This window comes from Amblyomma mixtum, chromosome 3, assembly GCF_055824585.1.
Source record: "Amblyomma mixtum isolate Tamu chromosome 3, ASM5582458v1, whole genome shotgun sequence".
NCBI lineage: Eukaryota > Metazoa > Arthropoda > Arachnida > Ixodida > Ixodidae > Amblyomma > Amblyomma mixtum.
In genome coordinates, this window is record NC_143014.1 from 5,319,985 (window position 1) to 5,346,016 (window position 26,032).

At 45.8% G+C, this 26,032-nt stretch overlaps 2 protein-coding genes across 10 annotated transcripts in view; one reads left to right on the top strand and one right to left on the bottom strand.

The window, feature by feature from the left end:
• LOC149349136 (protein SERAC1-like) overlaps positions 1–26,032 on the top strand; it is a 229,782-nt gene that overhangs the window by 198,891 nt on the left and 4,859 nt on the right. For 3 of the 9 annotated variants that reach the window (XM_089578093.1, XM_089578098.1, XM_089578092.1), the window contains 2 exons: positions 2,610–2,753; positions 24,913–24,966. The exons of 1 other annotated variant lie outside the window; for it this stretch is intronic. In XM_089578093.1, the coding sequence (XP_089434219.1) occupies positions 2,610–2,753; positions 24,913–24,966 (198 nt within the window). Of the gene's footprint in view, positions 1–2,609; positions 2,754–12,166; positions 12,938–16,956; positions 16,995–19,893; positions 24,012–24,912; positions 25,054–26,032 lie in introns of those variants that run through there. 5 more of the 9 variants (XM_089578094.1, XM_089578095.1, XM_089578097.1 and 2 more) reach the window with 5 other exon arrangements.
• Positions 11,563–26,032, bottom strand: part of Dhpr (dihydropteridine reductase) — a 44,268-nt gene continuing 29,798 nt past the window's right edge. The window contains exon 5 of the mRNA XM_089578100.1: positions 11,563–21,028. Within this exon, the coding sequence (XP_089434226.1) occupies positions 20,761–21,028 (268 nt within the window). The 3' untranslated portion in view covers positions 11,563–20,760. The remainder of the gene's footprint in view (positions 21,029–26,032) is intronic.

Sequence of the window (26,032 nt, forward strand, 5' to 3'; positions counted from 1 at the left end):
GACACATTCAGCACATGGTCCCCGGCTGGACAGCGCTGGTTCGGGTGTCTGGTAACACTCGAGGAGTTTATATAACCTCTTTGGTTGCGCCACCTACACTTGGAGAAAAATGTTTGTGCGTCACCGAGGACAGATATACCGGATTTAGGCATTTGTAGGCAACAAGTGAGGTTAAATAGGTGAGCTTTTCCTAACAAATGCCAAAAAGGCAGGCAAGTGCAAAAATCACCCATTTAGGCATTTCTAGGCATGTTTAGGCAAATGCCTAAAGTTCCGGTCCCTAGTAATGACCCATCAGAACTGTTGTCATCTGCCTTCTGGAAAGGCTGTACAGGTACTGTAAGGAAACCGAATGTATCAGCAAAAAATTCTCTCACGACCATGTCCAGAATAAACAGATGAGTGCTTAGCCAGGAAGGGGTCGTTTTGACAAAAAATGCCTTGAAACAAGTTGGTGGACAAAAGGCGCACGACAGGCTCTACCAAGGACGCAACAAATTCTGATGATGCTCTGGCTACCTTCGGTAGTGCACAATGCAGCAAACCAAGTGCTGCCAATTTCTACCATATCGCAACACAAGGGTGCGGCCAGAGTCACAGCGGTGGAGCAGTGGCCGGCTGATTAACTCTTAATTTCACAGGGAGAACCAAGGTGTTTGGCACGCTCTTGGCTGCTAGGGAGAGCCAGTGTTCTTGCAGGCTGAAGGTGGGAGTGGGGAGACGGAAAGGTAGCTGCCATTTATTTTTTGTTTGCCTCAACGTATATGGCTGCCAGTATAGGACAGCTTCAGTAGTGTGTGGCAACGTAGAGGACGGTGGTCCTGATGCACCTGCGTAATCCTGACTGTCACGAGCTTCAGGGGCGATATATTGCGATGGGTTTTGTAGATGCCATATCTTCAAGCTTTTCGCTTTGTGCACCTCATCAGATGGTTCTAGCGTATACATAGCAGATTTGCAATAATTTTGAGTTGGTACGATTTTGCGGTTCTTGCCGTAAATTCCTGTCTTTTTGTCGTGGACAGTAAATTAAAGTGGGTAAAATGAAGACATCTTGCAATATACACATTTTGCATTTTTTTAACCTCTTACCATTGTCACAGAGGGAAGTAAACAGCATAACAAGGTTAATTAAAACCCGTTTACATTTAGAATTTTTTGTCCTGAACCCGTTTAAACCGGTTCGATCCAGTCCAAACTAGTTCAAACCGGAACGGAATGTTGCTCCGGGTGCAGAACCTGGAACTGACCCCAAAAAGCTTGAACTTGTACTGTACCTGATGGACTCCGTACAGCTGAGACTGCAGCTTTGCATTGACGTGCTGAGTGCACGGAGCATGTCAAAGCAGGTGGACACAGCTTCTCTCAAGTCCTTGTCACAATTCGCATCAGTGGTGTCCTGGTTATCCACTTCGTCCGCAAGCTCTCCCGCGGTCTCAACATCGTCGTCTGTGGAGGCAAAGTCGCCTAAGGCTGCCCCAACATAAATTTCACCGGGAAATTTGGACAGCTGGTTCCACAAATCATCAAGGCCCGCGACGGCTTCGTCATGCTCGCTTGACAAAAAAGTTGCTGCGTCTTCTCCGGGAAAGCAGAGACCAGAATGTCGGAAGCAGTTCTGTATAGTTTAGTTTCTGACATCATCATTCCAACAACAAACCTTCACCACCTTCCTCTCGGCGACAGTAAGCGAAGCGCATTGTTACTGAAACTGCAGTGTCTGCACATTGGGTCCTCGGCCATGTTCTTTGATTGTACCTGCAGGCCAGCAGAACTGAAAGAAGGCGGTATTTGTTCTCTCTCCAGTTTCATGGAAAAGGGGATGTCGTTTCACGGAATCTTGTGTTCATGAAATGGAAACTAGTTTTTCAGTGCAAACAAAGCTTTTGGCCTCTCTCGCAGAAGCAAGAAATCGAAACAGCATGGTTCGCACCCACGACTGATAGGACCACTGGAAAGAAGGCACAATATGAACACAGTTGGGAAACGAGTTGGCATTCAGTGCTCCTGAGCGACTTTCCCAGCTTTGCAAATGGGGCATAACGGCCATACCACCAAACACTAGTAAAAGTGCAGTGTTGTCTATTCCGTTCCTTTGTCTTGTGGAAAGCAATACATTGGTCAGGCAGGACATTGACTATAATGCTCAAAAGTGTCGGGATTGTAAAGCAGGCTGTTTGCCCCAATTTGAAAAAACAGCGAGGAACAGAACCCGAGGCCCCATGAAATCATTGAAGCAGTCAACATACTATTGTTGAAGGACCCAAGCAAGCCTTCAGTTTCACTGTCAGAAAAAGAACTTGCCTATCATCGAGGAATTAGCTGTGCAACCCTACCACCATGTCTACTGTTTTTCATCACTTTTGAGCACTTGCGTCAGTTTATGTTCACTTCTTGGCCTTTTTCGCATTGAGTAAAGAGCTGTTTTACTCGCTTGTGCCACTCTGTTTGTCTTGTCCAAGTGGACAGGTGTGGAACATTCCTCCCCCCCCCCCCCCTTCCTGAGTGTGTGTTGCTACGCTGGCATCACATTTCTTCTGTGCTGCTGACCTTACACTTGGTGAACTTGGCATTCAGCATGATTTTTTTTGCTCCTGTTTGTCTGACAGACTCACCGCACCTCCTGGAGGTTCATGAGAAATTTGAGAAGCTAGTAAAAATGTCCAACATCCCATGCCTCAGCTTTGGAGAAAGTGTGAAAACCGTCCTGGGATTCCGGATGAGCAAAGTGTTGGTGCCTGTGGAATCTGCCGGTATGTTCCTCTTTCTCTCTAATGCAGGTAGATTTGTTGTAATGAAATTCCTCCTATTTTCAAAAATAATTAGCCTCTGGGAAAATAACTGAATCCTAATTAGGTCGTTGAGACGCTTTCGCTCTGGTTGAAATGGAGCCAAGGACCTGCCACGCAGAGCTGTGCTGTTTTTGAGGCACACCATCGGTTGCATCGAAATAGTACAAGCTTTCCCCCCTGATCGGCTTGGAGAGGTGGCCCCTTGTCCCATGGGGGGGGGCACACAGTGGATGCCCTTGCGCCATATGACTTGGCCACAAAGAAAAAAGCTCCACTTTCTGAATTCAGTGGTGCAAGATTCATTGAAATTGCACCATCAAAGCATGACGAAAACTTCCTGGCAAAAAACAGAAACCTCGGAAAATGGTGGAATACGCCAAGAGAATTTCGCAAGCTTACGAACAAGATAATGGCCACTGGGGATGCGGTTGCAGGAAGCAGTGGCCGCCACATTTTGCTCCATTCCAGTGCTTCACAGGTGTCAGCTAGATCGATTTTTTGGTGGTTGAATTAGACCTTTGTAGCCATGTACTTTAGGATATATTGAACCCGAATATGCCATCATGTGAAATAAAAGTTGTCAAATTTTTTTCACCATTTTACGACCCGTGTTTCCCTTTAATTTCAACCACCCGTGCCACAAGGACAGATTTAATGCCATTAAGCGCTTACTGCCTCAAGTTTTAACGGCATTCGTGCAGTGCCACACGCATATATTTAATGGCATTAGCCTTACTGCCATTCGCGACCTACTGAGTTCGCCACAACTCATTCGCCCGTGCAATGTGTACTCTCGTTCCCATTCCACACACAGAAAAGCATGAGTCACAACTTCCTAACCAGTAGGAAATGGTCAAGTCTTAACTTTCAGTCAGATGAGGCATCTGTACCGCATTTTCGATGCGAACAGCTCCATTTTAGCCAGCCTTATTGACAGGTACTACTCTCGACTTATGTGCTGACATGCGAGTTTATGGCTACTTTTCTGACTTGTAAAGCAGGAACAGCCGTATGTTCTGGAAAATCGCTTTTACATTATATTTGAACAACATTCCCGATATATTGTGCTCATTAGAAATGTTTATGTTCAGATGAAAGTTTTGACTACCTTTCAAGCGTTACCGCCATCGTCACTTTCGATAATGTCATTAAATGTGGACGTGTAGCACCAACTCCGAAAATACTAATGACATTAACAAACTTAAGGCATTTACTGCCATTTCTTGTGCGCGTGTGGCACGGGTATTAGAGGTGGCTCCCAAAGTCCGAGTCTTGCTGGCTGCTAGCAGTTCATGAAAGGGTTGCAACACATTTTGGACAAAAGCAGTATCTACTGGTGAGACAGAGTTGGCTTTCCACAGACTGGATGTGCTAGTGGCTCATTTCACATCATTCCGTCGGAGTAGCAGGAAAGGTCACCTGGAGATGTGCCGTTCTGTTGTCAACATGCACACTTTTTTAACTTGTACTGCAATAAGTGGTGTGCATGGGTTGTCTCTTTTGACACCATTGGTTCTGCGCGAATGCCATTGTTCACATACATGGAGGCGCAAGTATGCGTGCTATTTACATTTCTTCAACAAATGCAGCTCTTGTGTAAAATAATAATAAAGACCACTTGGGTGTATCTCATGGAGAGGTGTCACGGAGATGAGGGGGCCGTCTGCATTCAGTGTGCCATGCTTGTGCGTCTTGGAACACAATTTGCAATATGCCGTGGTGTGGTTGGTTGAGTTGCAAGGCACAAGAAGAGAGGAAGTTTATTATGCTCACATAGGGGTGATGCGCCACGATACGTCAGGAGGCCCCCAGGGGACGCAGTTCTCCTGGACTGTGGCCAGTTTCTCAAGGGAGAAGAAGAAATTCAAGTTGGCTGGTGTCGTCGATGGAATACCAGCCCCTGGGTATTGCCGCCACGGACCACTCTCGCAAGTGCAAGCGTCGTGATGAAATGGCAGAAAAGACACCTCTGAGGCTGACGAAGGTTCAATATTCAAGTTTTGCACACTGTGCACTTTTATCTCCTGCGGCGACCTGCAACAGGCAGCCAGCTGAGTGCTTTGGGGCCTCTCCTCGGGCGACGAGGAAGAAGAGCTGTGTATGCTCAGCGCGCCTCCATGTTAGCAGATGCAGCATGTTCACTTCATCAACAAACCAAGATGCTGGGCTGCATAACCAGCCCTGCTAGGACTATTATCACAGAATTTAAATATGCCCGAATGTGACGGTGATGACACTGCAGACTCCTCAGCGCTAGGACTTTCTCGCCAGACCTCAGCCCTCAAAAGCATCACGCACTGAATGCATGCTGCAGTTCTTTGTCGGAATCGGGAATGGGATCCATCGTAGCGTTGGTGCAAATGTAAACAAAGCGACAACAGTAGTTTTTGTTTCGGCTGCTGCCAGGCAAGCAATCACGGCGTGCTCGTTTGCGTTTCCGCCGCTTTACATCACTGTTCTCCTATTTCGTCGTCATAGTGTCCGAAGTTTGAATCGTAGCGGCGGGAAAAAGTTTTTCAACTTGGAATCCGAATTCCTTACCAATAAATGCAGCTAACAATATCCTCAGTGTCCCTTTTAGTCAGGCTTGTCTTTGTGAAAGCACCAGAAGACGCAGTACCACAGAGCTTGGTAAGGCTGGGCGTCAACCGTTTGCCTCGGGGAGACGACGTGCCATTAGCCCCCGTCTAAAATAAGCACCGTCCTGGAACCAAAAAAAGACTGGCCAAACTCTAACGGCCAGCCGTAGTACCAGCTGGCCTTGCCACTCAGTACGGCCCAAAGTATCGGCAGAGTAAATTTTCGCTGAGCCCTCGTCGGCGAATGGGTCTCAAATTGTGTACCAAGCATCGTAGGTGTGGGGACCTGCCCCGCTTGCACCTTGTGGTTTGCTTCCCCGCAATGAGTCTTCCTAGTTAGTTACCTTAAACAACAAGTGAGGACGCTCGTAACCTTGCTGGTGGACGACCTCAATTTCTTAGTGCATTTTTGTTTATTTGTTTATTGTTTATTGTAATACCCACAGCGCCACAAGTAGCATTACAGTGGGGGGGAATAACACATCATACAAACGAAAAAAAAAAGGTAACAAAGTGCAGCACATACAATGCAACCATGATGCAACATTAATACAGCCTAAAAACAGCATTCACAGAGATGAAGAGAATAAATCACCTGACGTAATTAATACCACCTCTTCAGACAGCCGGTTCCAATCTCTTATAGACCTAGGGAAAAAAGCATATTTGTAGTACATCTCTGATTTACAGTTAATTTCCTTAACTTTTAATCGTTGGTCACGGCGTAGCGAAATATAGTTTGGTGAATGGATGTACAGGTCGCGGTTTATGCCAGTATTGGAATAGTATGAAAAAATTTTAACCTCAAGCAATATCTACGTTTTTCAAGCGTCTTCCATCCCAGCGAGTTTTTTGCACGTGAAACGCTAAAGCTCCTGGTATAGTTGTTAAAGACATATCGGATACCCAAGTTTTGTACCCTCTCAAGTTTATCTATATCCGTTTTATGCCAAGGGTCCCATACTGCACAGGCATATTCGAGAACCGAGCGAACGTTTGTCATGAAAAGTAACTCTTTTGTTTCTAAAGGGAATTGCTTGGTGTTACGCCTTAAAAAACCAAGAATGCGACACGCTTTCCTGTTACATAGTCGACATGTCGTCTCCAGCTTAGGTTGGAGGTTATGAATACGCCGAGATATTTGTATTCTGATACTGAGAAAAGTAGTGTCCCAGTAATTGTATAAGAGAATTCATGGGGCTTTTTCTTTTTTGTGACTCGCATATACACAGATTTTTGCAAGTTAATAAACATACCCCATTTCTTACACCAATCAGACACCCTGTTCAGATCATTCTGTAACTGCACACAGTCATTCGGACTATCAGCGACCCTATACAATGCGCAGTCATCTGCAAACAGATGAATATGAGAAGAGATATTAGAGCAAATGTCATTCATAAAGATAAAAAATAACAAAGGTCCGAGCACTGATCCTTGAGGTACACCAGAAGATACAATGCATTCGCTTGATAATTTTCCATTAATAACTACTCTCTGTTTCTTTAAGTGCAAGTAATCTTGTATCCAGTCAATCATTCTCTCATCAATGTTATACCAAGACAATATTTCAAGCAAAAAAGAATGAGGAACAACATCAAATGCGTTCTTGAAATCCAAGAAGACGCAATCTACAGACAACCCTTCATCAAGTTCACTTGTCAGATCATGAATTAGTTCAGTCAACTGTGTTACACAAGAAAGGCCTTTACGAAAACCATGCTGCTGATTGCTTAATAAGGAATGCGTATTCATATGATTAATAATGCTAGTGAAAAACACATGTTCCAAAACTTTACAAGCAATACTCGTCAAAGAGATGGGACGATAGTTAGAAACAACATTTCGAGGGCCAGATTTGTGCACAGGAACTACATTGGTTAATTTCCAGTCAGAAGGCAGTGCACCTTCCTCTAAGGATTTTGCGTAAATGACTCTCAGATATGCAGACAACTCACACGCACAGAAAAGAGCAGTTGGTAGATCGTCAGGACCAGGAGCACTGGCAGCATTCAGCCCTTTGAGGATCGACTCAATTCCGCTTTGATTAAACTCGACACAACGCATGTGATCAGAATTAACTCGACCAAAATTGAGCTCAACGTGAGAGGTGTTGGAAGGAGCAGAGAATACAGAAGAAAAAAACTCATTGAAGCACTCAGCTTTATCGATACTCTCGTCGATAATGGAACCTTCATGTACAAGAGATGGAATCGATACTTGATCCTTGCCGTTTCTTTTCATGAACTGCCAAAATTCTTTAGGGCACTCTTTTATGCGCAAATGAAAAGAAGAAAAAAATAAGTCTTTTGCTTGTTTAACGGCTACATTCGCTGCGTTTGTTGTAATTTTTAATTTTTCATTGTTCTGTACAGAAGGATTCCTTCTATACGCCCTGTAAGCAGCCTGTCTTTTGTATATGAACCTGCGCACAGTTTTGTTAAACCAAGGCTTGGTTTTTCTTCGTCGTGACGTCAAGATCCAACTAGGAACGTACATTTCACGTAACTCTGAAATTTTTTCTTTGAAAATTTTCCACAGCTCGTGATCTGACATCGTTTCAGATAGTGTTTCAAACACATGGAAGTAGGATTCGAGAGCAGCGCAGATATCACTAACACATGCTTTACCATAGCTATATAAGCGACGACGCCCGCCATCACTAACTCTGACGTAATCCAGCTTCATTTCGCACAGGACTGAACTGTGATCACTGATCCCGGGCAAGATTACAGGAGGGTGCACAGCCTCAGGAATGTTAGTCAAGAAAAGATCTAGAACGTTGTTCCCACGAGTTGGTTGAGTCACGATTTGCGTCAAAGCGAAAGAGGCGCAAATATTAAGCATTGCTTTAGTCTCCTTATTACCGCTACTTGATACCATGCCTAAATGGGACCAATTAATTTCAGGTAGATTAAAGTCACCTCCGATGGCCATGTAGTCATGCTTAACTGATTCGACAGCTTTCCAAAAGTCGCTTAAGGTGTCGGATGCACTTCCTGGTGGTCGGTAAAATGAACACACAGCGATATATTTACCATTTCCTAAATGTATTTTGACCCAAACAGCCTCACTGGTTGCAACGTCAATATCAAGTTTCTGGGAATTAACTGTGTCGTCTACCAGGATGAAAACACCCCCACCATGCGTGTCGCGATCTTTCCTATAGCTGCAGTAATTACTTAGAAACACTTCGCTATCAGCAGTATCACCATGTAGCCATGACTCACATCCAAGAACGACGGACGGCTTCGTCAGTTCAACAAGACCCAGTAATTCATCTTTTTTGTTTTTAATGCTACGGCAACTAACTACCAAAAAAGACAAGCGACAGTTATCGGCTTTAAGTCACGTGACCCGCTTCACACACTCTTGATTTTCATCGTATATATACTTTCCATCCTTCAGGCATAAAGTATCATATCTGATGACTGGACGATCCGATTCATCACAATGTGCTTTCGTGTATTCCCAGAGAATTTTTCGTTTCTTTCGTACATTATCGCAGTAATCATCAGATATACTGACAGAAGTACCCTTGAGTGTTTTTGCTTTTGCAAAGACTGCTAACTTTTCCTTATGTGTCGCAAACTTTACAATGATGGGTCGCTTTTTACTTGGGAGCTAAATTTGCCAATTCGGTGGGCTTTTTCAAATTTTAAATCTTCAGTTCCCATATGTTCCCTGCAGACTTCTTTCACATGATTTTCACTTGTTGCATTTGATTCTTGCTGATCTGTATCTTTAATGCCAAAGAAAAGCAAGTTGCAACGCCGACTCCTGTTCTCTAGCTGATCTAATTTGGCCCGCAGGCTCGGCATGTTGCAATTGATTATTCTCCTGGCATTTCGCAACAGTGCTCTTCAGTTCATCAAGATGGCCAATCTGCATCTCTAGTTTTGTCAACCTTGTGTTAAGAGCCTGCATGGCAGCCTTGTTCTCAGCCTGGTATTCCTCAATGGATAACAATTTCTGCTTAATATCAGCCTGGCCATCCAGAAGCTGTTGAAGAGCAGAGTCGTTATCAGGCCCTGGATTCAGTTCAACATCTCTGCACAATAACGGCAGCAGCATGAAAAACACAGCCCTACGCTTTCACAAATAGCGTCGCCTTCGACAGTACTTTGCATTCTCGATAAAAGAAGAGCGTGAACACACTTGTGCAAAAATCACATGGGGCGGAACCAGCAAAAGGCATCGGTGCTGTAAGGAGGCATTCCACCAACCTGCATGAAGAGCCATAATGGTAGACTGCTGTGACGCCCCTGGACGGTCCAGTGTTGGGTGACTGGCATTGTCCAAATTCAGCGGCACCACACGCTTCAGTGACGAGGAAGGGCGCTGAAAGGTTGGCTGGCGTTATTGTTGTAGCAATAAATGCCTTTGTTTCCCTGAGAGCAGTGGTCGGCCTGCGCTCGGTAGGGGTGGGGTGTGGCAATTTTGAATGGTCTCAGCTGCAGTTAACCGGGGGAGGACTTATTTATCCCCCTGTTACAAACCCCACAGAGGTTATAGCGTCAAACATCCCAGCGTTGTTGATTCTGAATCCGCACCCTGGCTAGCTGACGGGCCTCTGCGGCGAGGTGCAGAAAGGCGTGAACATCAGCATGCAGACTGTCGTCATCCAGATAGGGTAACATAGCGTCCAGCATCGTAGTTACAGTTAAACCTCGATTTAACCAAGTCAGTAAAATTGGGAGTTTATTTTGTAATACTGAAATTTTGCTACATTGAAATTCGTCTCCTGGCATGCTAAGAATCCACCAGAAACGCGCAGTGGATAGCTCACTGCAAAAACCTTGATTGAAGTGGTCCTTCTGCCCTTTTTTCGGCAGCAGCAACGGGTTATGCGCGTCTTGCTTATGTTGCGAGCTCATGAGCCGCCTCAGCAACCACTTCATGGGTGACGATGCGCCCGTGTTAAGTTTGGTTTCGCTGTCATCATCTTGTGAGTGCCCCGAGCTTACTGCTGCGGCTTTGCAGCGGGCCATGCCGTGTGCTCCCCTGCAACGGCACTGACCCTTCAAGTCCTTCTACCAAGCGCTGCCACTCAGCACAGGCGAGGCTGGCCTGGCAGACTATCCCAGATGGCGTTGTATTTGCGTCTGCCTAGCTATGCGCTCTGTACGCGAAAGCCGGGCGACGCCCATATTACGTACGCGCTCTGCTCAACCACTAGCACCCGTGATATATATTTTCCTCGGGTTCGTTTCCAGCCAGCACTCACATTGAAAGTAACAAGGGAGTAATTACCCATTGGCATCCACCCGAGTAATTACTCCCTTATTACAAATTTACTCCACCTTGGGGGTTTCCCCTAAACATTTGACCATCACATTGAAAGTGCAGCAAAATCTACTTGGTATTATTGAAGCTAAAAATACATGGTGTTCTATGTACGCGAATTGATAACAAAACTGGAATACTTTGTTACATCGTCACTATGAGGTTTAAGTGTACTTTGCGGCCGTGAACTAGGTGGAATGGTGGTCGTTTCCTATACTGTGGTATATTGTACGCGAAGGTGACGTAGGGTAGCACATGTTTTATGCGCGATGTCAGCATACATTGAGAGCAAGTCACTGAGCATTTTGTTCAGTTGTAAGGTTAAACCGTTCATTTGAGGAGGGTACGACACTGGCCTCCGGTGGGCTGTATGAGCAAAATCTGCTGCAGCAACTCGACCGTGAATGCAGTAGTTCGGTCGGTGATTAGAATTTCCGGTGTACCATGACACAGAACGACGTGATGAGCAAAGAATTTTGCAACTTCCATAGCTGTGGCGCTTGGCAGAGCTGAGGTTTCCATGTATTGCGTGAGGTAGTCCGTAGCAATGATGACCCACTTGTTACCTGAGTGTGAAAGTGGGAAGGGTCCCAGCATGTCCATGCCGATCTGCTGGAATGGCCTCGACGGTGGTTCTGTTGGGGGCACCTTGCGACACAGTCTGACGTATTGGGCAACATTAGTATGTCAAGGCCAGTAATACTGTACCTTAATCCATGCTGGTGTATGGCCGATTCCTAAATGTCCACAAGTTGGCTCATCGTGGGAAGGTATTAATTTCATCAGACAGATTTGTAGGTATAACCATAAGAAGGGTATATGCTTGGGCTTGTTGGTTCATATTTGAAAGGTAAAAACGTAGCGCAAAGAGACGAGGACACAGAAAGACAGACAACACACGGCGCTAACTTCCAACACTGGTTTTATATGGACATCAAGACCAACACGCCGTCAAAGCGTATCAGCCAGATATGCGAGCTCTTTTGCCAGCAATGAAACAGAGGGGGTACTAACACAATCATCTTTCAAAAGTGATATCCATTCCGCTTCTATGATTTCTCGTGTCAACCGGTTATTGTGCACTTCTAAAACCATGCATTGTTCAAGAAGCGGTATGCAGTGACACCCACGGCAGTGGGCTGACAACCCTTTTCCACGTATATCATCTACGTCACGCCCATGCTCTCGAAGCCTATCATTCAGGCATCTGCCGGTTTGCCCTAAACTACTGCTTGCCACAGGAAAGAGGAATCTGATAAATGACATTTTCAATACAATTGACAAACTTTTTCCTATGTTTTTTCGTACAACCAACACCCTTTTTAGATTTTTTGAAATGTTTCGTACACAGATGACTCAACTTCTTAGGCGCCGAAAAAACCACTCTGGCTCCCGAACGTTGCGCTATTTTTTTTTAGATTATGAGAAAGCTTATGAAAATAAAGAATGACGGAAACTTTTCCTTTCTTACCCATGGCTTCTTGGTTATCCTGGCCTTTTTTATTGCAGACTTTCTTCAAAACACCTTCCGCCACAGACACTAGGACATGGGAAGGGTATCCAGCATTCGCAAGCCTCTTGCACTGCTGAGAAAAACTTTCATGCATGAGGTGCGGGCAAGACTTCAAACAATTAAAAAATGAAAGGCTAGCAATAGATCTTTTTACGAGCTTGGAATGGGCTGAATGAAAAGGTAACAATGGCTTTTCGCCACGAGGTTTGAACATCCAGCATGTCCAGTCATGATGCACTGTGGTGCTGATGTCAAGGAATTGGATAACCCCGTTTTCAGGTAGTTCAAACGTTGGTTCAAGAGTGTTAAAATGGTTACGAAAAAGAGTGAGAACATTAAGAATGTCATCCATAAAGGGACTGTCATTACTGTTAAGTACAATTAGAAAGTCGTCAACGTAGCTAAAAATCTTGATTACATTGGTATCTTTTACAGTATCAGCAAAAGACCTGTCCAAACAGGCTAAAAACAAATCGCTGAGGATGGGTGCAATGCGTGAACCTATACAGATGCCATCTTTCTGAAGATAAGGTTTTTCATCCCATACTATGAACGTTGACTTGAGATATAATTTCAAAAGTTGTATAAATCCATTCACCGAGATGCCAGAAGCATTTTGAAAAGCAATCGCCCTTGCTGGTCTATACATTCTTCAATACAGGATAACAAAGCATCATGCGGAATGGAATACTACAGATCTTTTATGTCCACAGATGTCGATATAAAACCACCTTTCCTTTCTGAAATAAACCAGTGCTGGAAGTTAGCGCGCCGTGTGTTGTCTGTCTTTCTGTGTCCTTGTCTCTTTGCGCTACGTTTTTACCTTTCAAATATAGCCATGAGGTACGGCTTAGTGCGTGCGGATAAATTGGACAATCACGCTTGTACCGTTCAGAAAGTCCATGCTGTGACAAAGTGCAGGGTCGGCAGATTACTGCTCGGTGAGGCATGCTGCGCTAACTGTGGTGTTCTAGACATCGGTAGTGTCTTTGATGGGGGGATCTACATGACTCAGCTTGCAAAGAAGTATGCCGTGTGGAGAGAGTGCCTGTGGTGGGATTGACGCCTGGGGACAGAGCCATCAAGTTTTCATCAGGAGCTGTAGACAGCTCGCCGCAGTTGAGGCCCGCGGCATCGCAAGGACCACATGTGTTGTCGGTGACACGGAGCCGCTTGCATTACAGGAATTAGCAGCGGACTTGCAGTTTCTCCTCTCCCGTTCCGATGGGTTGACTCTGCAATGAATGACTCCGTGTGCTACAGTGCTGTGCAGACTTGATTGGTGCCCATCTCGGGGAAATGTGCCTCGTGTTGGATTGGCCTCTGCCTGATGGAGGGGCGGAACCTTAGGGGATTTAAGGACGCTCTGGGCACTGTCGCAAAGGCTCATTCAGTCGCTCAGCGCTATTCACTTTTAATTCTTGTTATTTTCATTTTCCCAAACTAAGAAGCTTCAGTCTTCCCTCAGCCCAGAGACTCAACACGCTGCCAAACGGAGCCGCAACGACGGGATCTGAAAGAGAGAGCAGCTGTCTCACGAAATGGTCACACGTGTGGGCTTTTCCCCTGATGTGGACCAGGCTCTAAGAGAGGCTTAAATCCTGCACAGTTGTTTTGGAAATAGCCCAGACGTACAGAGGCTGACACAAAAGGGGGAAAAAGTGGGAGACGGGCTGAGCTAGAGGAAACTGTGCAGGCGCATAAAGAGCTCTTGTGTGATTTTTTGCGAAGAGGAGAAGAGCTAGTGATGGCAGCGTATTAGTGCGCCTGTCAGCTGTGAGACAGTGAAAAGCGCTCTTTACAGGTATTTTGGTGTAGAGGCGAATTACAAAGGTCCAAGTGCCTAGGAACCCCGCTAGGTGACAACAGGGCAGGTCTAAGCCCAGAAAGAAATGCCAGCTGCAGGGGCAGCACTTGTCGATTTAAGAGGCAGAGAAAAAGAGTTGCCAGCCGTAATAAAGATACAGTGGATAGTATTTTAGGAAGTGCAGGCAATAAGGCAGAGGTTCCGTGCCAGAAAGACTGTAGCGAGTTGGTATGCCATCGCACCGAAAGACAGCGTTCTGGGAAAAAGCGTCACGGAGAGTCACCGTACAGCAACGCTGAAGCGCCAAGTCAGAGGGCAGAGTTAGCTGAAAAGGGCTCAGATTGTTGTGGTAATCCAGAATATTAATGCCGTGCTCCAAATTGCAGACTTCGGGACAGCGAACTGTTACGCTCTGTGGAAATTCGAATGCAGACAGATTGTTTTGAGTTTCCGACGGGCAGTGGCCGACATATAGCGCTCCTTGACAATTCGATAGCAAGCGCAGAATGCGGCTCAGCGCTGCATCGAAACAAAGAGCAGCTTAGCGAAAGCCAAATCACAGCGGCTAGTGACAGACCGCAGGAAAATGAGCTATCGTGCTCGGAGGAAATAGAAGCCAATAGTTCGTCAGGTGAGCCGTCACCTATCACTGAGAGCAAAGCTCAAGTAGCGTCGCTACGCAAGAAAAATGGCGAACATGACAAGCCTTTGAGAAATGTTAGGGCAGGTGTTGATGCTGAGGCAAAGGCCGGCACAGGATGGCCACTGTGTAGGAGGGGGTAGCAAAACCTAGGTCGCTCTGCAGCCAAACGTTCGGGCTGCTTCACACCTCAAGATCTTCGTCGTCTTTCACCTTCACAGTTCGCCACAGTGAGCGAGCGCGGCTGCTACACTACAAGTGAAATTTTCCAGAACGCGGACGCACTTAGCCGTTCTTTCTAAGCAGTCCGGGGGGCTCTTCACTTATCCAAAATTGCTACTTAAGCTTTTTTCGTGCATTTGTATGTGTGAATGTGTATTGCAGCAGGTTTGGTTTCTCAGCATACGTGGGACCTGAGAAATTTTCAGTGTGAGCTTTTCTCCAACAGCTATGGTAACGAAATTTTAGCGATCCCTCTTTTGAACTCGTTTACTCAGAGGGGAGTTCAGTGCTTGTTTGGGAATGTGGTTTAAGCTTCGGAGATGCCTCAAAGACTTTGGTCAACGTCAAAGAAGACAATGTTGCGAGTGACAGAGAGCTGCTGGCGTACTTCTGCAAGCAATTAAGTTGTCTCTTCGTGCAGCAGCGGCGACTGCTACCCGCTGAGGCTCATTTGGGGGGGGGGGGGAGGAGGCTGTTATGACTCAGCTTGCAACCAGCCAACGACCCCAAAGAAGGATGCCATGCTGAGAAAGCGCCTGCGGGATTTTCTCACGCTTTGCGGGGTGGGGCTGACCTTCCCGGAGAAGGACGCCCGGGGACAGTGACGGACGGAACCAAGGGCACGGGGGAATAAAGAGACAGAGCCATGAAATAATTACCCGTTTCTATTAGGAGCCAGCCCCACCGTAGAGCTTACCACAGTTGAGGGCCGCGGCATCACAAGGACCACATGTGTTTTCACGGAGCCACTTGCACCACTGTTGTTGCACTGAAGGAATTAGCAGCGGACTTGCAATTTCTCCTCTCCAGTTCCCTCGGGCTGACTCCGCCTGCTACAGCACTGTGCAACTTTCATTGGTGCCCATCTTGGGGAAATGTGTCTCGCGTTGGATTGCCCGCCGCCTGATGGAGTGGCGGAACCTTGGGGGATTTAAGGACGCTCATCCGGTTGCACCAACCACGCCATGAGCTTTTAATTGGGCGAGTACAACGAGTGTTGCCAGGTATGTTTCTTCTGGGACGTGCATGTGCCTGTTGGTGTGAACAAGTGACCTTCGGCAGTACGAAGCTGTGGGCCCATCCAAGCCTTTATCAGTTGCGGCGAATGGCCCACTAAGAACAGAATAGTCGGATGAAATGTTCACATTGGCAGTTGCAGCTGTGAATGACGGCAGTAGTCATCAGGGAGGACGGACGCTTGTAGTACTTGGATCGCAGCTCGAGTGTCTTCTCCAAGGTGGTGACCTCGAACACAAATTCTGGCACGGTTTTTGGGGGGGGCTTTGAACTAAGCCAACAAATGTTGGCTCTGTGATGCCCCTCATAAGCAAACGGGATTTTTTCTCCACATGCATTTGGGGTGAGCCCACCGAAATAAAAAAAGTATTACTGAAATAATTTTGTCTTGTCCTCAAAGTAAACGAGGACACTCGCGTCTTCAGGAGCAGTTTGGCTCGCTCCTTGCAGAGCACGGTGGTGAAAGCTGGCAGGAACTGGTTTTCGAAGGAACTCCATGTTGTTAATGTGGTCGGGTGGTTTTCAAACCAGGTGTGAGCTGCACCATTCAGTGAAAAAACATGTTGGAGCTTCCAATTGTCGGCCCACCTGTTGGTATGGGGCAACGCGCTTAAATTTCTCCAGCTAGTCCTCCGGGTCTTCACCTGGGAAGGCTTGGAAGGTCGGTAGCTCCCATGGCTGCTGCAACACGAAGGACGGCGAAGTGTTAGCAGCTTGCGTCCTCGTGGTATGGTCGAATTGGAAAGGCTCGAACTTTGGCAGAAGACCTCGGAGCCTTCGGCTATCCTGGTGGGTAGACGTAATCTCGATGGTAGGAGATTTTGGCGGGCTCAAGTAGGGTTGGCTTGATGGTAGGGTCCGAAGCATGGGGTGCATTATCCAGCACCTCCACCAGTAGTCATGGAACGAGGAAGGACCAGAAAGGATGCAGGGCCACAGAGCTTGGTAAGTCGTCTTACAGCGTAACGCCAACTGCTGAACCGTTTACTTCAGTTTCCTCGGGGAGACGCGTGCCCAAGAACAGCGCAGAGTGAAGACGAAGAATGCACTGTGTCAATATCCCACCAACATATCTGAAGCAGATTTCTCTCCTTTTACAGGTGTCTGGCGGCAATGGCATAAGAGCCGGGCCAAACGGGTAATCATACTGTCACCCTTTACTTTCACAAGTGTCTTCACAAACAGCTGGAAAACGGCTGACACAAATCGTGGTCCGTTGTCAGATACCAGCGTGTGCTTCAGTGATGGTGCTGTTCATAGTTACTGCCTCTACCCACTTTGTTTCCACAAGCACTAGAGGCATGTGCCCCTGCACAGGCCCTACTCTGAGGCCACCTCTGCCGTGGCACTACTACGCAGTAACCCCAGTAGACCAGCTCCTGATTAACGGTCGACTTATACCCGTCACACGGGCATTTCGAAGGCCCTCGAACCGATAGTCTGTCGCCTCGAAGGCGGTCGAGTGCTGCTACACGGACAGTTTGAATGGCTATCGAGGGCCTTCGAGCGTTGCCCAAGGTTTTTATTTATTTATACATACTGCAGCCCTATTGGGCTATTGCAGGGGTGGGTGTGAACAACAATGTAGGAAAACATGGAGCACAACAATGGCAAACGTCCGAAACAGTACAAGTGAAAACAAGAAAAACGGAAAAACTATTCAATAGCCGCTAAAAACAGCTCTAAAGGAAGAGAGCGAGTAGAACCGGGTAAACAATTGCAATATTCGATTGCACGCGGAAAAAAACTGTATTTAAAAGTGTCCATGCGGGCAAAATAAGGCGTGATGTTTAGGCTGTGGTGACTTCTAGTTTTAGATGGCACAGCCGGGATTAGGTAATCATTTGCAGAGGTCCGGCAGGAAGAGTTAATAATGCAATCCAAAAATTTTAAAGACTCAGTCCTTCAATGAGAGTGGTTGCAGGCCCAGTGATGAAAGTGGTGTGGAAGGCGAAAAATCTCTACCAAACGTGTGGCATATGAAGCGAACGGCTTTCTTCTGCACTGCCTCGATTTGGTTAATTTTGCGTTGTTTGTGCGGGTTCCATACAGGGGAGGCGTATTCAAGTAGTGGACGGATTAAGTTTCGTATCTCTAGGAGCAGCTTTTATTGTGCGACGGAGGTATCCTAACTTTTTAAGTGCCTTTGAGGTTATGAAATCTATATGTTTGGACCATGACATACTGGGTGTGAAAATAAGACCAAGGTATTTGTATTGACTCACACTCTGAATGGGGGTATTGCTAATTGTGTAAGTAAACACGGAAGGTGTCGTTCTATTAGTGAAAGTCATAACAACAGTTTTGCGGATGTTGATAGTCATTTGCCATGTAGCACACCAAGAGCTAAATTCTGAAAATGATTTCTGAAGGTATAAGTGATCATCAAGGCAGGAAATTTTGTGATACAACACGCAGTCATCAGCATACAAACGTAGGTTACAGGTGATGTTACAAGGCAAGTCATTTATAAAAATCAAAAAAAGCAATGGCCCTGTGGAACTCCTGAGGGCACGTCTGCTACCCTAGAATTAGTTCGGTTGAAGGACACAAATTGAGAACGGTTGGAAAGAAAACTTGAAATCCAATTGAGAAGGCGGGGGTTATTGAGGATCATGTCAAGTTTATACATAAGTTTTGAGTGAATCACAGTATCGAATGCCTTCGAAAAATCAATGAATATTGCGTCTATCTGATTGCCTGCATCAAGGTTACTGCAAATGTTGTGAGTAAATTCGTTAAGTTGTGTTAAAGTGCTGAAACCGCGTCTGAAGCCATGCTGAACATTTGTTAATAAATGATGTGATTCGAGGTATTCCATGATGTGTTTGTAAATAATGTGCTCTAAAATTTTACATGCATGAGAGGTTAAAGAGATTGGTCTATAATTGGATATGATTTGCTTGTCACCACTTTTGAATAGAGGGACGACTTGGGCCATTTTCCAGGATGAAGGAACTGTACAGGAAGCAAGAGACTCGCGAAATATGACAGCAAGGTAGCGACAGGTCCATAATGAGTAGCGTACCAAAAAGAAGTTCGGGATACCATCAGGTCCAGCAGATTTCTTAGTGTCAAGTTACATAATTTGGTTCAGAACACCTTCTTCACCGATATTAATATCATTGATTGGCACGGCACTACGAGCAATGGTGACTGGTTGGACGACGTTATTGTCACGAGGAAATACAGAGTGGAAGTACTCATTAAATGCATTGGGTATATGAAAGGGATCGTTAGTCGATTCATTGTTAACCCTCATTGTAGTAGCTGTCGTATCCCGTGGAAAAACAGATGACCAAAATTTACGCGGGTTAGTCTTTAGTAGATCCTGTAGCTGTACTCGGAAGAAAAAATCCTTAGCGGAGTTCATTTTCAATCGAAGCTCTTCTTTCGCTCTGATGAAACGTGTCATGGCTGCCTGATTGCCTAAGCGCTTCGTACGCCTAAGCTATGTACACGCCGTGTAACATGTAGTATATCTCGTGTAATCCAGGGAATTTTCGTATTTTTCTTCTTTGTTTTCTGAGGAATAAAACACTGAATACATTTTGTAACTAAGGATTCGAAATAGCTCACCAATGTGTTGACATTACATGTAGAACTCAGTGCAATGAATTCTTCAAATACATCAGCTAGGGTGTCAATTACTGAAACGTCATCAGCTTGATTAAAATCGGGAACTGTGGAAAAAATGTAATTCTGTTTAGTAATAGAAAAATTTAAGGAGGCAAGAACGGCCTTATGGTCGGCAATTCCCTCAATGACATCACATTCGTAGCCCTTTCTGACAACGTTAGAACTAACGAAAATCAAATCTAACAGAGCGTCGCATCTTGTAGGTTGATTGGTAATCTGAATAAGGTCAAATGAAAGGGAAAAGGAAAGTAGTTCTCTATTTATGGGGGTTTCTTTTACCAGCGTAAAGGTAGGCCAGTGGATGTCGGGGGCATTAAAGTCACCCATGCAAATAAGGTTGCCCGCATTGAAATGCTGCTCGTTAATATACTGAATAAGAGATTGAACTTCATTTACAGAGGAACTTGGCGGACGGTAGAAGACGCCTATCACGACATGTGTTTTATCCAGATAAAGTTTACACCAGACTGATTCTATGTCACCTGGCGGTGACATTATTGAAAACTTGAGATCAGACCGAAAAAGCAATGCAACGCCACCACCTTTAGTGTGACGTCGGTCTGTGCGAACCGCAACGTAGCCAGGAGGCGTGAATTCGGAGTCTAATATGTCGTCATGCAACCAAGTTTCTGTGATACCAACTACATGAGGTGAGTGTGCAGTAATTAAAGATAGGAAGTCTGCGAACTTGTTAGTTATGCTTCTGGCATTTAAGTTCAAAACTGAAAGGTTACAATCGGAATTATGTGGCAGTCAACGAGGGGAAGCGGAACGTGGTGACTGAGAAAATTGATCTGTAGGAGAGGAATCGCGAGATGATGATCGGCAAATGCGATTAATGGAAAACCTCGGGTCTCTGATAAGAGCATTCGACACGTCGTCCCAAATGTAGCGAACTCTGTCAATAAAAGCGTAATCATAACGTAGCTTGACCACAGAACCCTGGCTTCGGAAAACTGCTGAAGGATCCCAAATTCTTTTTCTAATAGCATGGACGTTGGCGGAAAAATCTTCACTAATGTAATATTCAGACTCTTTTAAGTTTCGAGACATTTTTCATCACCAACAACTTTTCGCGGAAATCCAGCAACTTAAAAATGACTGGGCGTGGATGCCCTTCCCGCTTTCGACCGATTCTGTGGCAACGCTCAATGTGGGGGGGCGTAATTTGCAGTTTATCGGAAAATATCGGAAACAACGCTTTAACATTGTGTCGCCGCCGCTGTTGCCTTGCCCACTGATGATCGAAGCCTCAGATGGCGTTCTTATACCCTTGACCGGTGACGTCGTGGTGCTGCTGATGTCAATTGTGCGCTCACAAGTGCCAAAGTTCCATGGAACACGCAGGAGCCAGACCGTTGATCCCCCTGGCAAGCCATAACCATCGCACACAGCGATAGGGCAGTCAGGCGATGCACGGGCGAAGGTCCACGCGCGCTGCTCGTAGAACGATGACTCGTAGGGGAAGCGCGCGCATATGACGTCACTCGGCGCACAGTTCCACGATACTGGTTCGACGACACATCCAAGGATCTGCACAATGAAGAAACAACGCTTTAACATCGTGTCGCCGCCGCTGTTGCCTTGCCCTCTCTAGCATTCTAGGTTGCTGGCATTGCTTTGAACGACAACAAACATGGCGGCGCCCTTCAAAGCCGGACCCCTCGCTTCGGACTGGATTTTCGTTGCTGCCTTTTTCTGTCCGTTCACTGGTCATAAATGGGGCACCGGTCTTTCGCTTTGTCTCATCTTGCCTATAAGAAAACGTATAAGTGATAAATTTGCTTTATTTTTTATTTAGAGTGACGATTCTGCCGCTGCTAGGCCTAAGAGGAGAGTCGGTTTGTTGACAGTAATGGTTCCCGTTTTGACAACCAGATGGCGCCACTAGAGGCTGAGTTTATTTTTGCGTCTCTGCTAGCGTACGCTGAACTAAATGTGGGAATGCACCTGCGTTTAGCGTACGTAAGCGTGCATACGCTCATGGTACGTAGACAGCATAAATTTATGCTCTTTTCTCACTGTATCTGTGTATGCCGCGAGCGGCGATGTGGTGCGTACAGCGAGAAGCAGCAGCGGCGCGGCCGTTCCAACTCGCCCGGGTGTCAACAGATGAGAACAGGTACTAGTTTTTGCGGCGAGCGAATCCGCTTCGCTTGCCGGATTTTTGAACAAGTGTGAACGCGCCTTATGACTGCAAAAAAGTGTATTTCAACATTTAGTTAAGTTTCGTCAATATATTTTTGTTATTTGCGCGAAACCGAACGTAGCAATTGTGGCGCCACACGAGCTTCACGTAAGATGTGAGAACGATTTCAATGGCCATTGAGATTTGCCGTGTAGCAGCACCACAACTCCCTCAAGTTCGATGGCGATTGAAATTGGCCGTGTGACAGGGGTATTAAAGACCCCTTTCAGGGTATTATGTTAGGGGTGGGATTGCATATCACAGGTGAAGAGAAAGGACGCAAACATCAATGGGCAGAAGATGGCAGCAGTGAAGGCCATTCCAGTCGGCGGCTGTTCGAGGAAGTGGTTGAGCAACATGAAATGGATGTGCAGTGCAGTGGATATGCGTGAAGGTGGTGTTATGTCGAACTGAAATAGCTTTAGCAGAGGCTTGTGATGCAATGGCAAGTGCTAAGGTTCAAAAGTTTGGACTGAGGTTGTAATGCTGTTACGCTTGTATTGAAAGAGCAGTCAGGGTGAATGAATCTTACAGCACGATTCTGTTGGTCGCCCATAATCTACAGCTGGTATGACGTCACAGCGGCAGTAGCGCCACCGGTGCGCGGCGTGACTGCAGCCGGGCTATCTGAGGGAGCGAGTTGTCGCCCATATTCACTCCGCTAAAGGTCAAACGTAACTGCGGCCGGGTCACGCGAAGGCTTGAAAGTGCGAGTAGTATTGCTTTCGCAATAAAAGGCGCCTACCGAGGCCGATTGCCACAGACAGCGGCGACAGGGACGGGAATGAAGCGCAGTCACTTGGACAAATTGCGGTGCTGGCAGTTGTCCGGAACGCAGCCACGTCTAGTTGCCCGATACACTTTCGCTCTCTGACCAGGTTCAACAGTAGTTAAACCACAGCCAATTTTTTCCTAGGCTGCAACCATGGGCGTTCGGAGCGAGGGGGCCCTCTGGAATTTCGGATATTTTTTATGCAGTAGCAGAAAACCACCAGACAGCTTAGGTGATATTGACTTTTCGCATATTGCTTATTAAGTTCATTAATAAAATCCAATGTATGTCCTGTTTCATGTCGATAGTTTAGACAACCTACCCCGGCCAACCTTGTGCCCACAGGATGTGACAGCCCAGGTTGAAACCATCTTCACCTGCTCAGCAGCCTGGGTGGTGGCTTGCCATCGGCAGAGTGTCCACGCGTATTTTTATTTGCAGCTATGTAGTCTGCGACTGGAACTATTTATTCATGGAAACCTAAGAAACAAAAGCGAAGCCGCCACATGACTGGTTGAAAGGAACTCCCAAGTGTTGGATGACTCCTCCTCTTTTCGACAGTGAGTTAAAAAAAAAGGGCCAGGACGTTTAATTCGATTTGATACCGAAATCGGCCGAACAGGACAAGTTTCTAAGAATGCTCGGAGAGTGTAGATGGAGTTGCGGTGGTAAAAAGACGAGCTTGGAATCCCCATCCACAGGGCTCGCGCTGCTGCCGTTGTGCTTTCTGAGCCAACGCTTCCATCCGTTTCTGGATCGTGCACTTAATACGCGCCTTCCACCTCCTCTTGAACCCCTCTCGACCTTCAGAAGAGGCTACATTGTCAGTTGGATTCATGCTTATCTTAAACACAGGAAACCATAGGTCAATGGCTGCATCAGTTACTTCAGGTGTACCCCAAGGGAGCGTGTTTGGGCCGCTGCTTTTCCTAATCTATATAAATGATCTGTCAGTTTCTATCCCCGAGAATGTCTCGTTAAAGCTTTTTGCAGATGATTGCATACTTTTAAGACCATAAATAATCAGAATGATCACTACATCTTGCAAAATGCACTTTTAGCTGTTCATCAGTGGTGTGTAAAATGGGATATGCAATTTGATAAAACTGTTCTCTTGAGAATTTTGCATAAAAAACATTTTGTCCTTTCTCTTACACCCTGCTTAATCATTTAATCCATGAGGTTACACATTATAAATATTTAGGGGTAACGCTAGCATATGACTTACATGGTCTTTCCACATTGCAGACATTTGCTCATCTTTTTCTAAGCTTTGCTACTTAAGGCGGAAGCGTGAAGATGCCCCAAGTAAAGTCAAACTCCTTGCACACTCAACATTTATTAGGTCCAAGTTCGCAAAGGTTTTATGGGATCCATTCATAAGGAAAGACCAGATAGAGATGGTGCAAAGGAAAGCGGTTAGGTTAGACTCGCCTACAACATTAATGAAAACCAACCATTTTCCACTACTTGAAGTACGCAGAAAAATTTCCCGTCTATTGTTTATGCATAACCCTTTAACACATAAATTAAACATACCCCGCCCCGCAATTGTCGCGCCGAACATACCATTCACGTATTCATCATTTGCTCGAACCCATTTTTGCAAGGACTGATTCTTTCAAGCACAGTTTTTTTTCCCACGGACTGTTTCCGGCTGCAACTCTCTTCCCGAGGCCATTTTGCAGTCGTCCTCCAATTTCAGTAAAGCTCTCGAGAAGCAGTTTCTTCAGTGAATGAGAGAGCGTAGTATTTCATTTCATCCTTAAAGGGGGCATTACATAAGGAGGGGGCTACAATTCATATAAAAGAAGCATAAAAAACACACGCACAATGAACACACACAACAAACTTCAAAATCTAAACAGAGAAAAAATAAAGAAAAAGGATAAAGGGTTTACATGAGCAGTGAAAGCATACAAAGGAAAAAAAAAATATGCTTGCGGGAGCGAGCACAGATGAAAGTCAGTGATCAATACGTGGTAAAAATGACAAGGAATCCACTTATTCTGAAGATGACGGGCCAGTTCTGTAGGAAAAGATTTTGAATCGTTGCATAAAACTATGTCGTTAGGTAGGGCATTCCAGAGTGTTATTGCATTGGGGAAAAATGAACTATCCATTGCTAATGTACGGGTCTTGATACCAGCTATGGGGTGGCTATGGCTGAGGCGACTTGAAGTTCTTATCGGGGATTTTAGAAGTGGGGGTGTCTTGAAGCTGGATGGTGGAAGAAGTGATGAAGCAGGCAAAGACGTGAGATGATTCAAGGGATGGGAGGGAAAGAGAGCAGTGATACTAACTTCTTTGGAATATTCAGAGGCGATTTTGGATGGCCTCGATTTCGGCGGAAAGGTATGCTTGGGATGGATGCCAGATAGATGATGCGAATTCAAGTTTGGGGCGGACGAATGTTTGATAAGCCAGTTTTTTAACATCTGGAGATGCTGATTTCAGGTTTCGCCGGAGATAACCTAGGACACGAGAGGCATCGGACCATGTCGTTTGGACGTGAGTTACCCAAGAGAGTGTCGATGTCAGATGCAAACCAAGGTACTTGTAGGATGTTGTTGGAGCCATCGGAACCGTGTTAATGCTGTAAGTGTGCTGGATTACAGTGCGCTTGCGAGAGAATGACAAGAGTTGACATTTTTCAAGGTTTAAGGGCATGAGCCATCGGTTGCACCATGTAGCTATTGCATCAATGTCTTTTTGCAGGAGGTGACTGTCGGTGGGATGACCAATGGGGCTGTATATGACACAGTCGTCTGCAAATAGTCGTAGCTTGGCGTTTATGTTAACTGGAAGATCGTTTATGTAAATTAGGAATAGCAATGGTGATAAGCCTGCGCCCTGGGGGACGCCTGATGTAACATTAGTGAAGGGTGAGTGGTAACCATTGCTTGAGGTAAATTGCATGCGTCCGTTAAGAAAAGTCTCAATCCAGGTGATAAGGTTGTCAGGAATGCCTAGGGAAGAAAGTTTAGTGAGCAGGCCTTTGAAAAATCTAAAAAGATGGCGTCGATTTGAAGGTTGTCGTCCATTAAGCGAAGGATGTCATGTGTGAATTCAGCCAATTGCGTTTCACAGGAGTAGTGTTTACAGAAACCGTGTTGGTGAGGATAAAAAAAGTTAACTGAATCCAGATGGTTCATTAGATTGGACACTATAACTTGTTCAAATAATTTCGAAGGAATGCTCGTTAAAGAAATAGGGCGATAGTTAGAAGCGGTCAGCTTTCTTAAAGATTGGTATGATTTCGGCTATCTTCCAGTCGTCTGGGATTTCTCCGGATTCTAATGATTGTGTAAATATTAGGTGCAGTATCTGGCTTGAGACTTAGACTATCACAGCCAGATGATGAAGAAGAGAACTGATTAGATTTTCTATTCCCGTCGCGGTGACTGTGACTTGAGGCATGGGCATTGTTGAGGTGGCAGGAGAAATATTCGGACTGCTAGCAGCAGAGGAGAAGACTTGCCTTGTTGGGCATGTAATGACTTGGTGTAGGTTGAGGTCAAGTGTTGAATCAAGGAATTGTTTGGAATCGTTGGAAGATGACCCATTGAGCACTGAG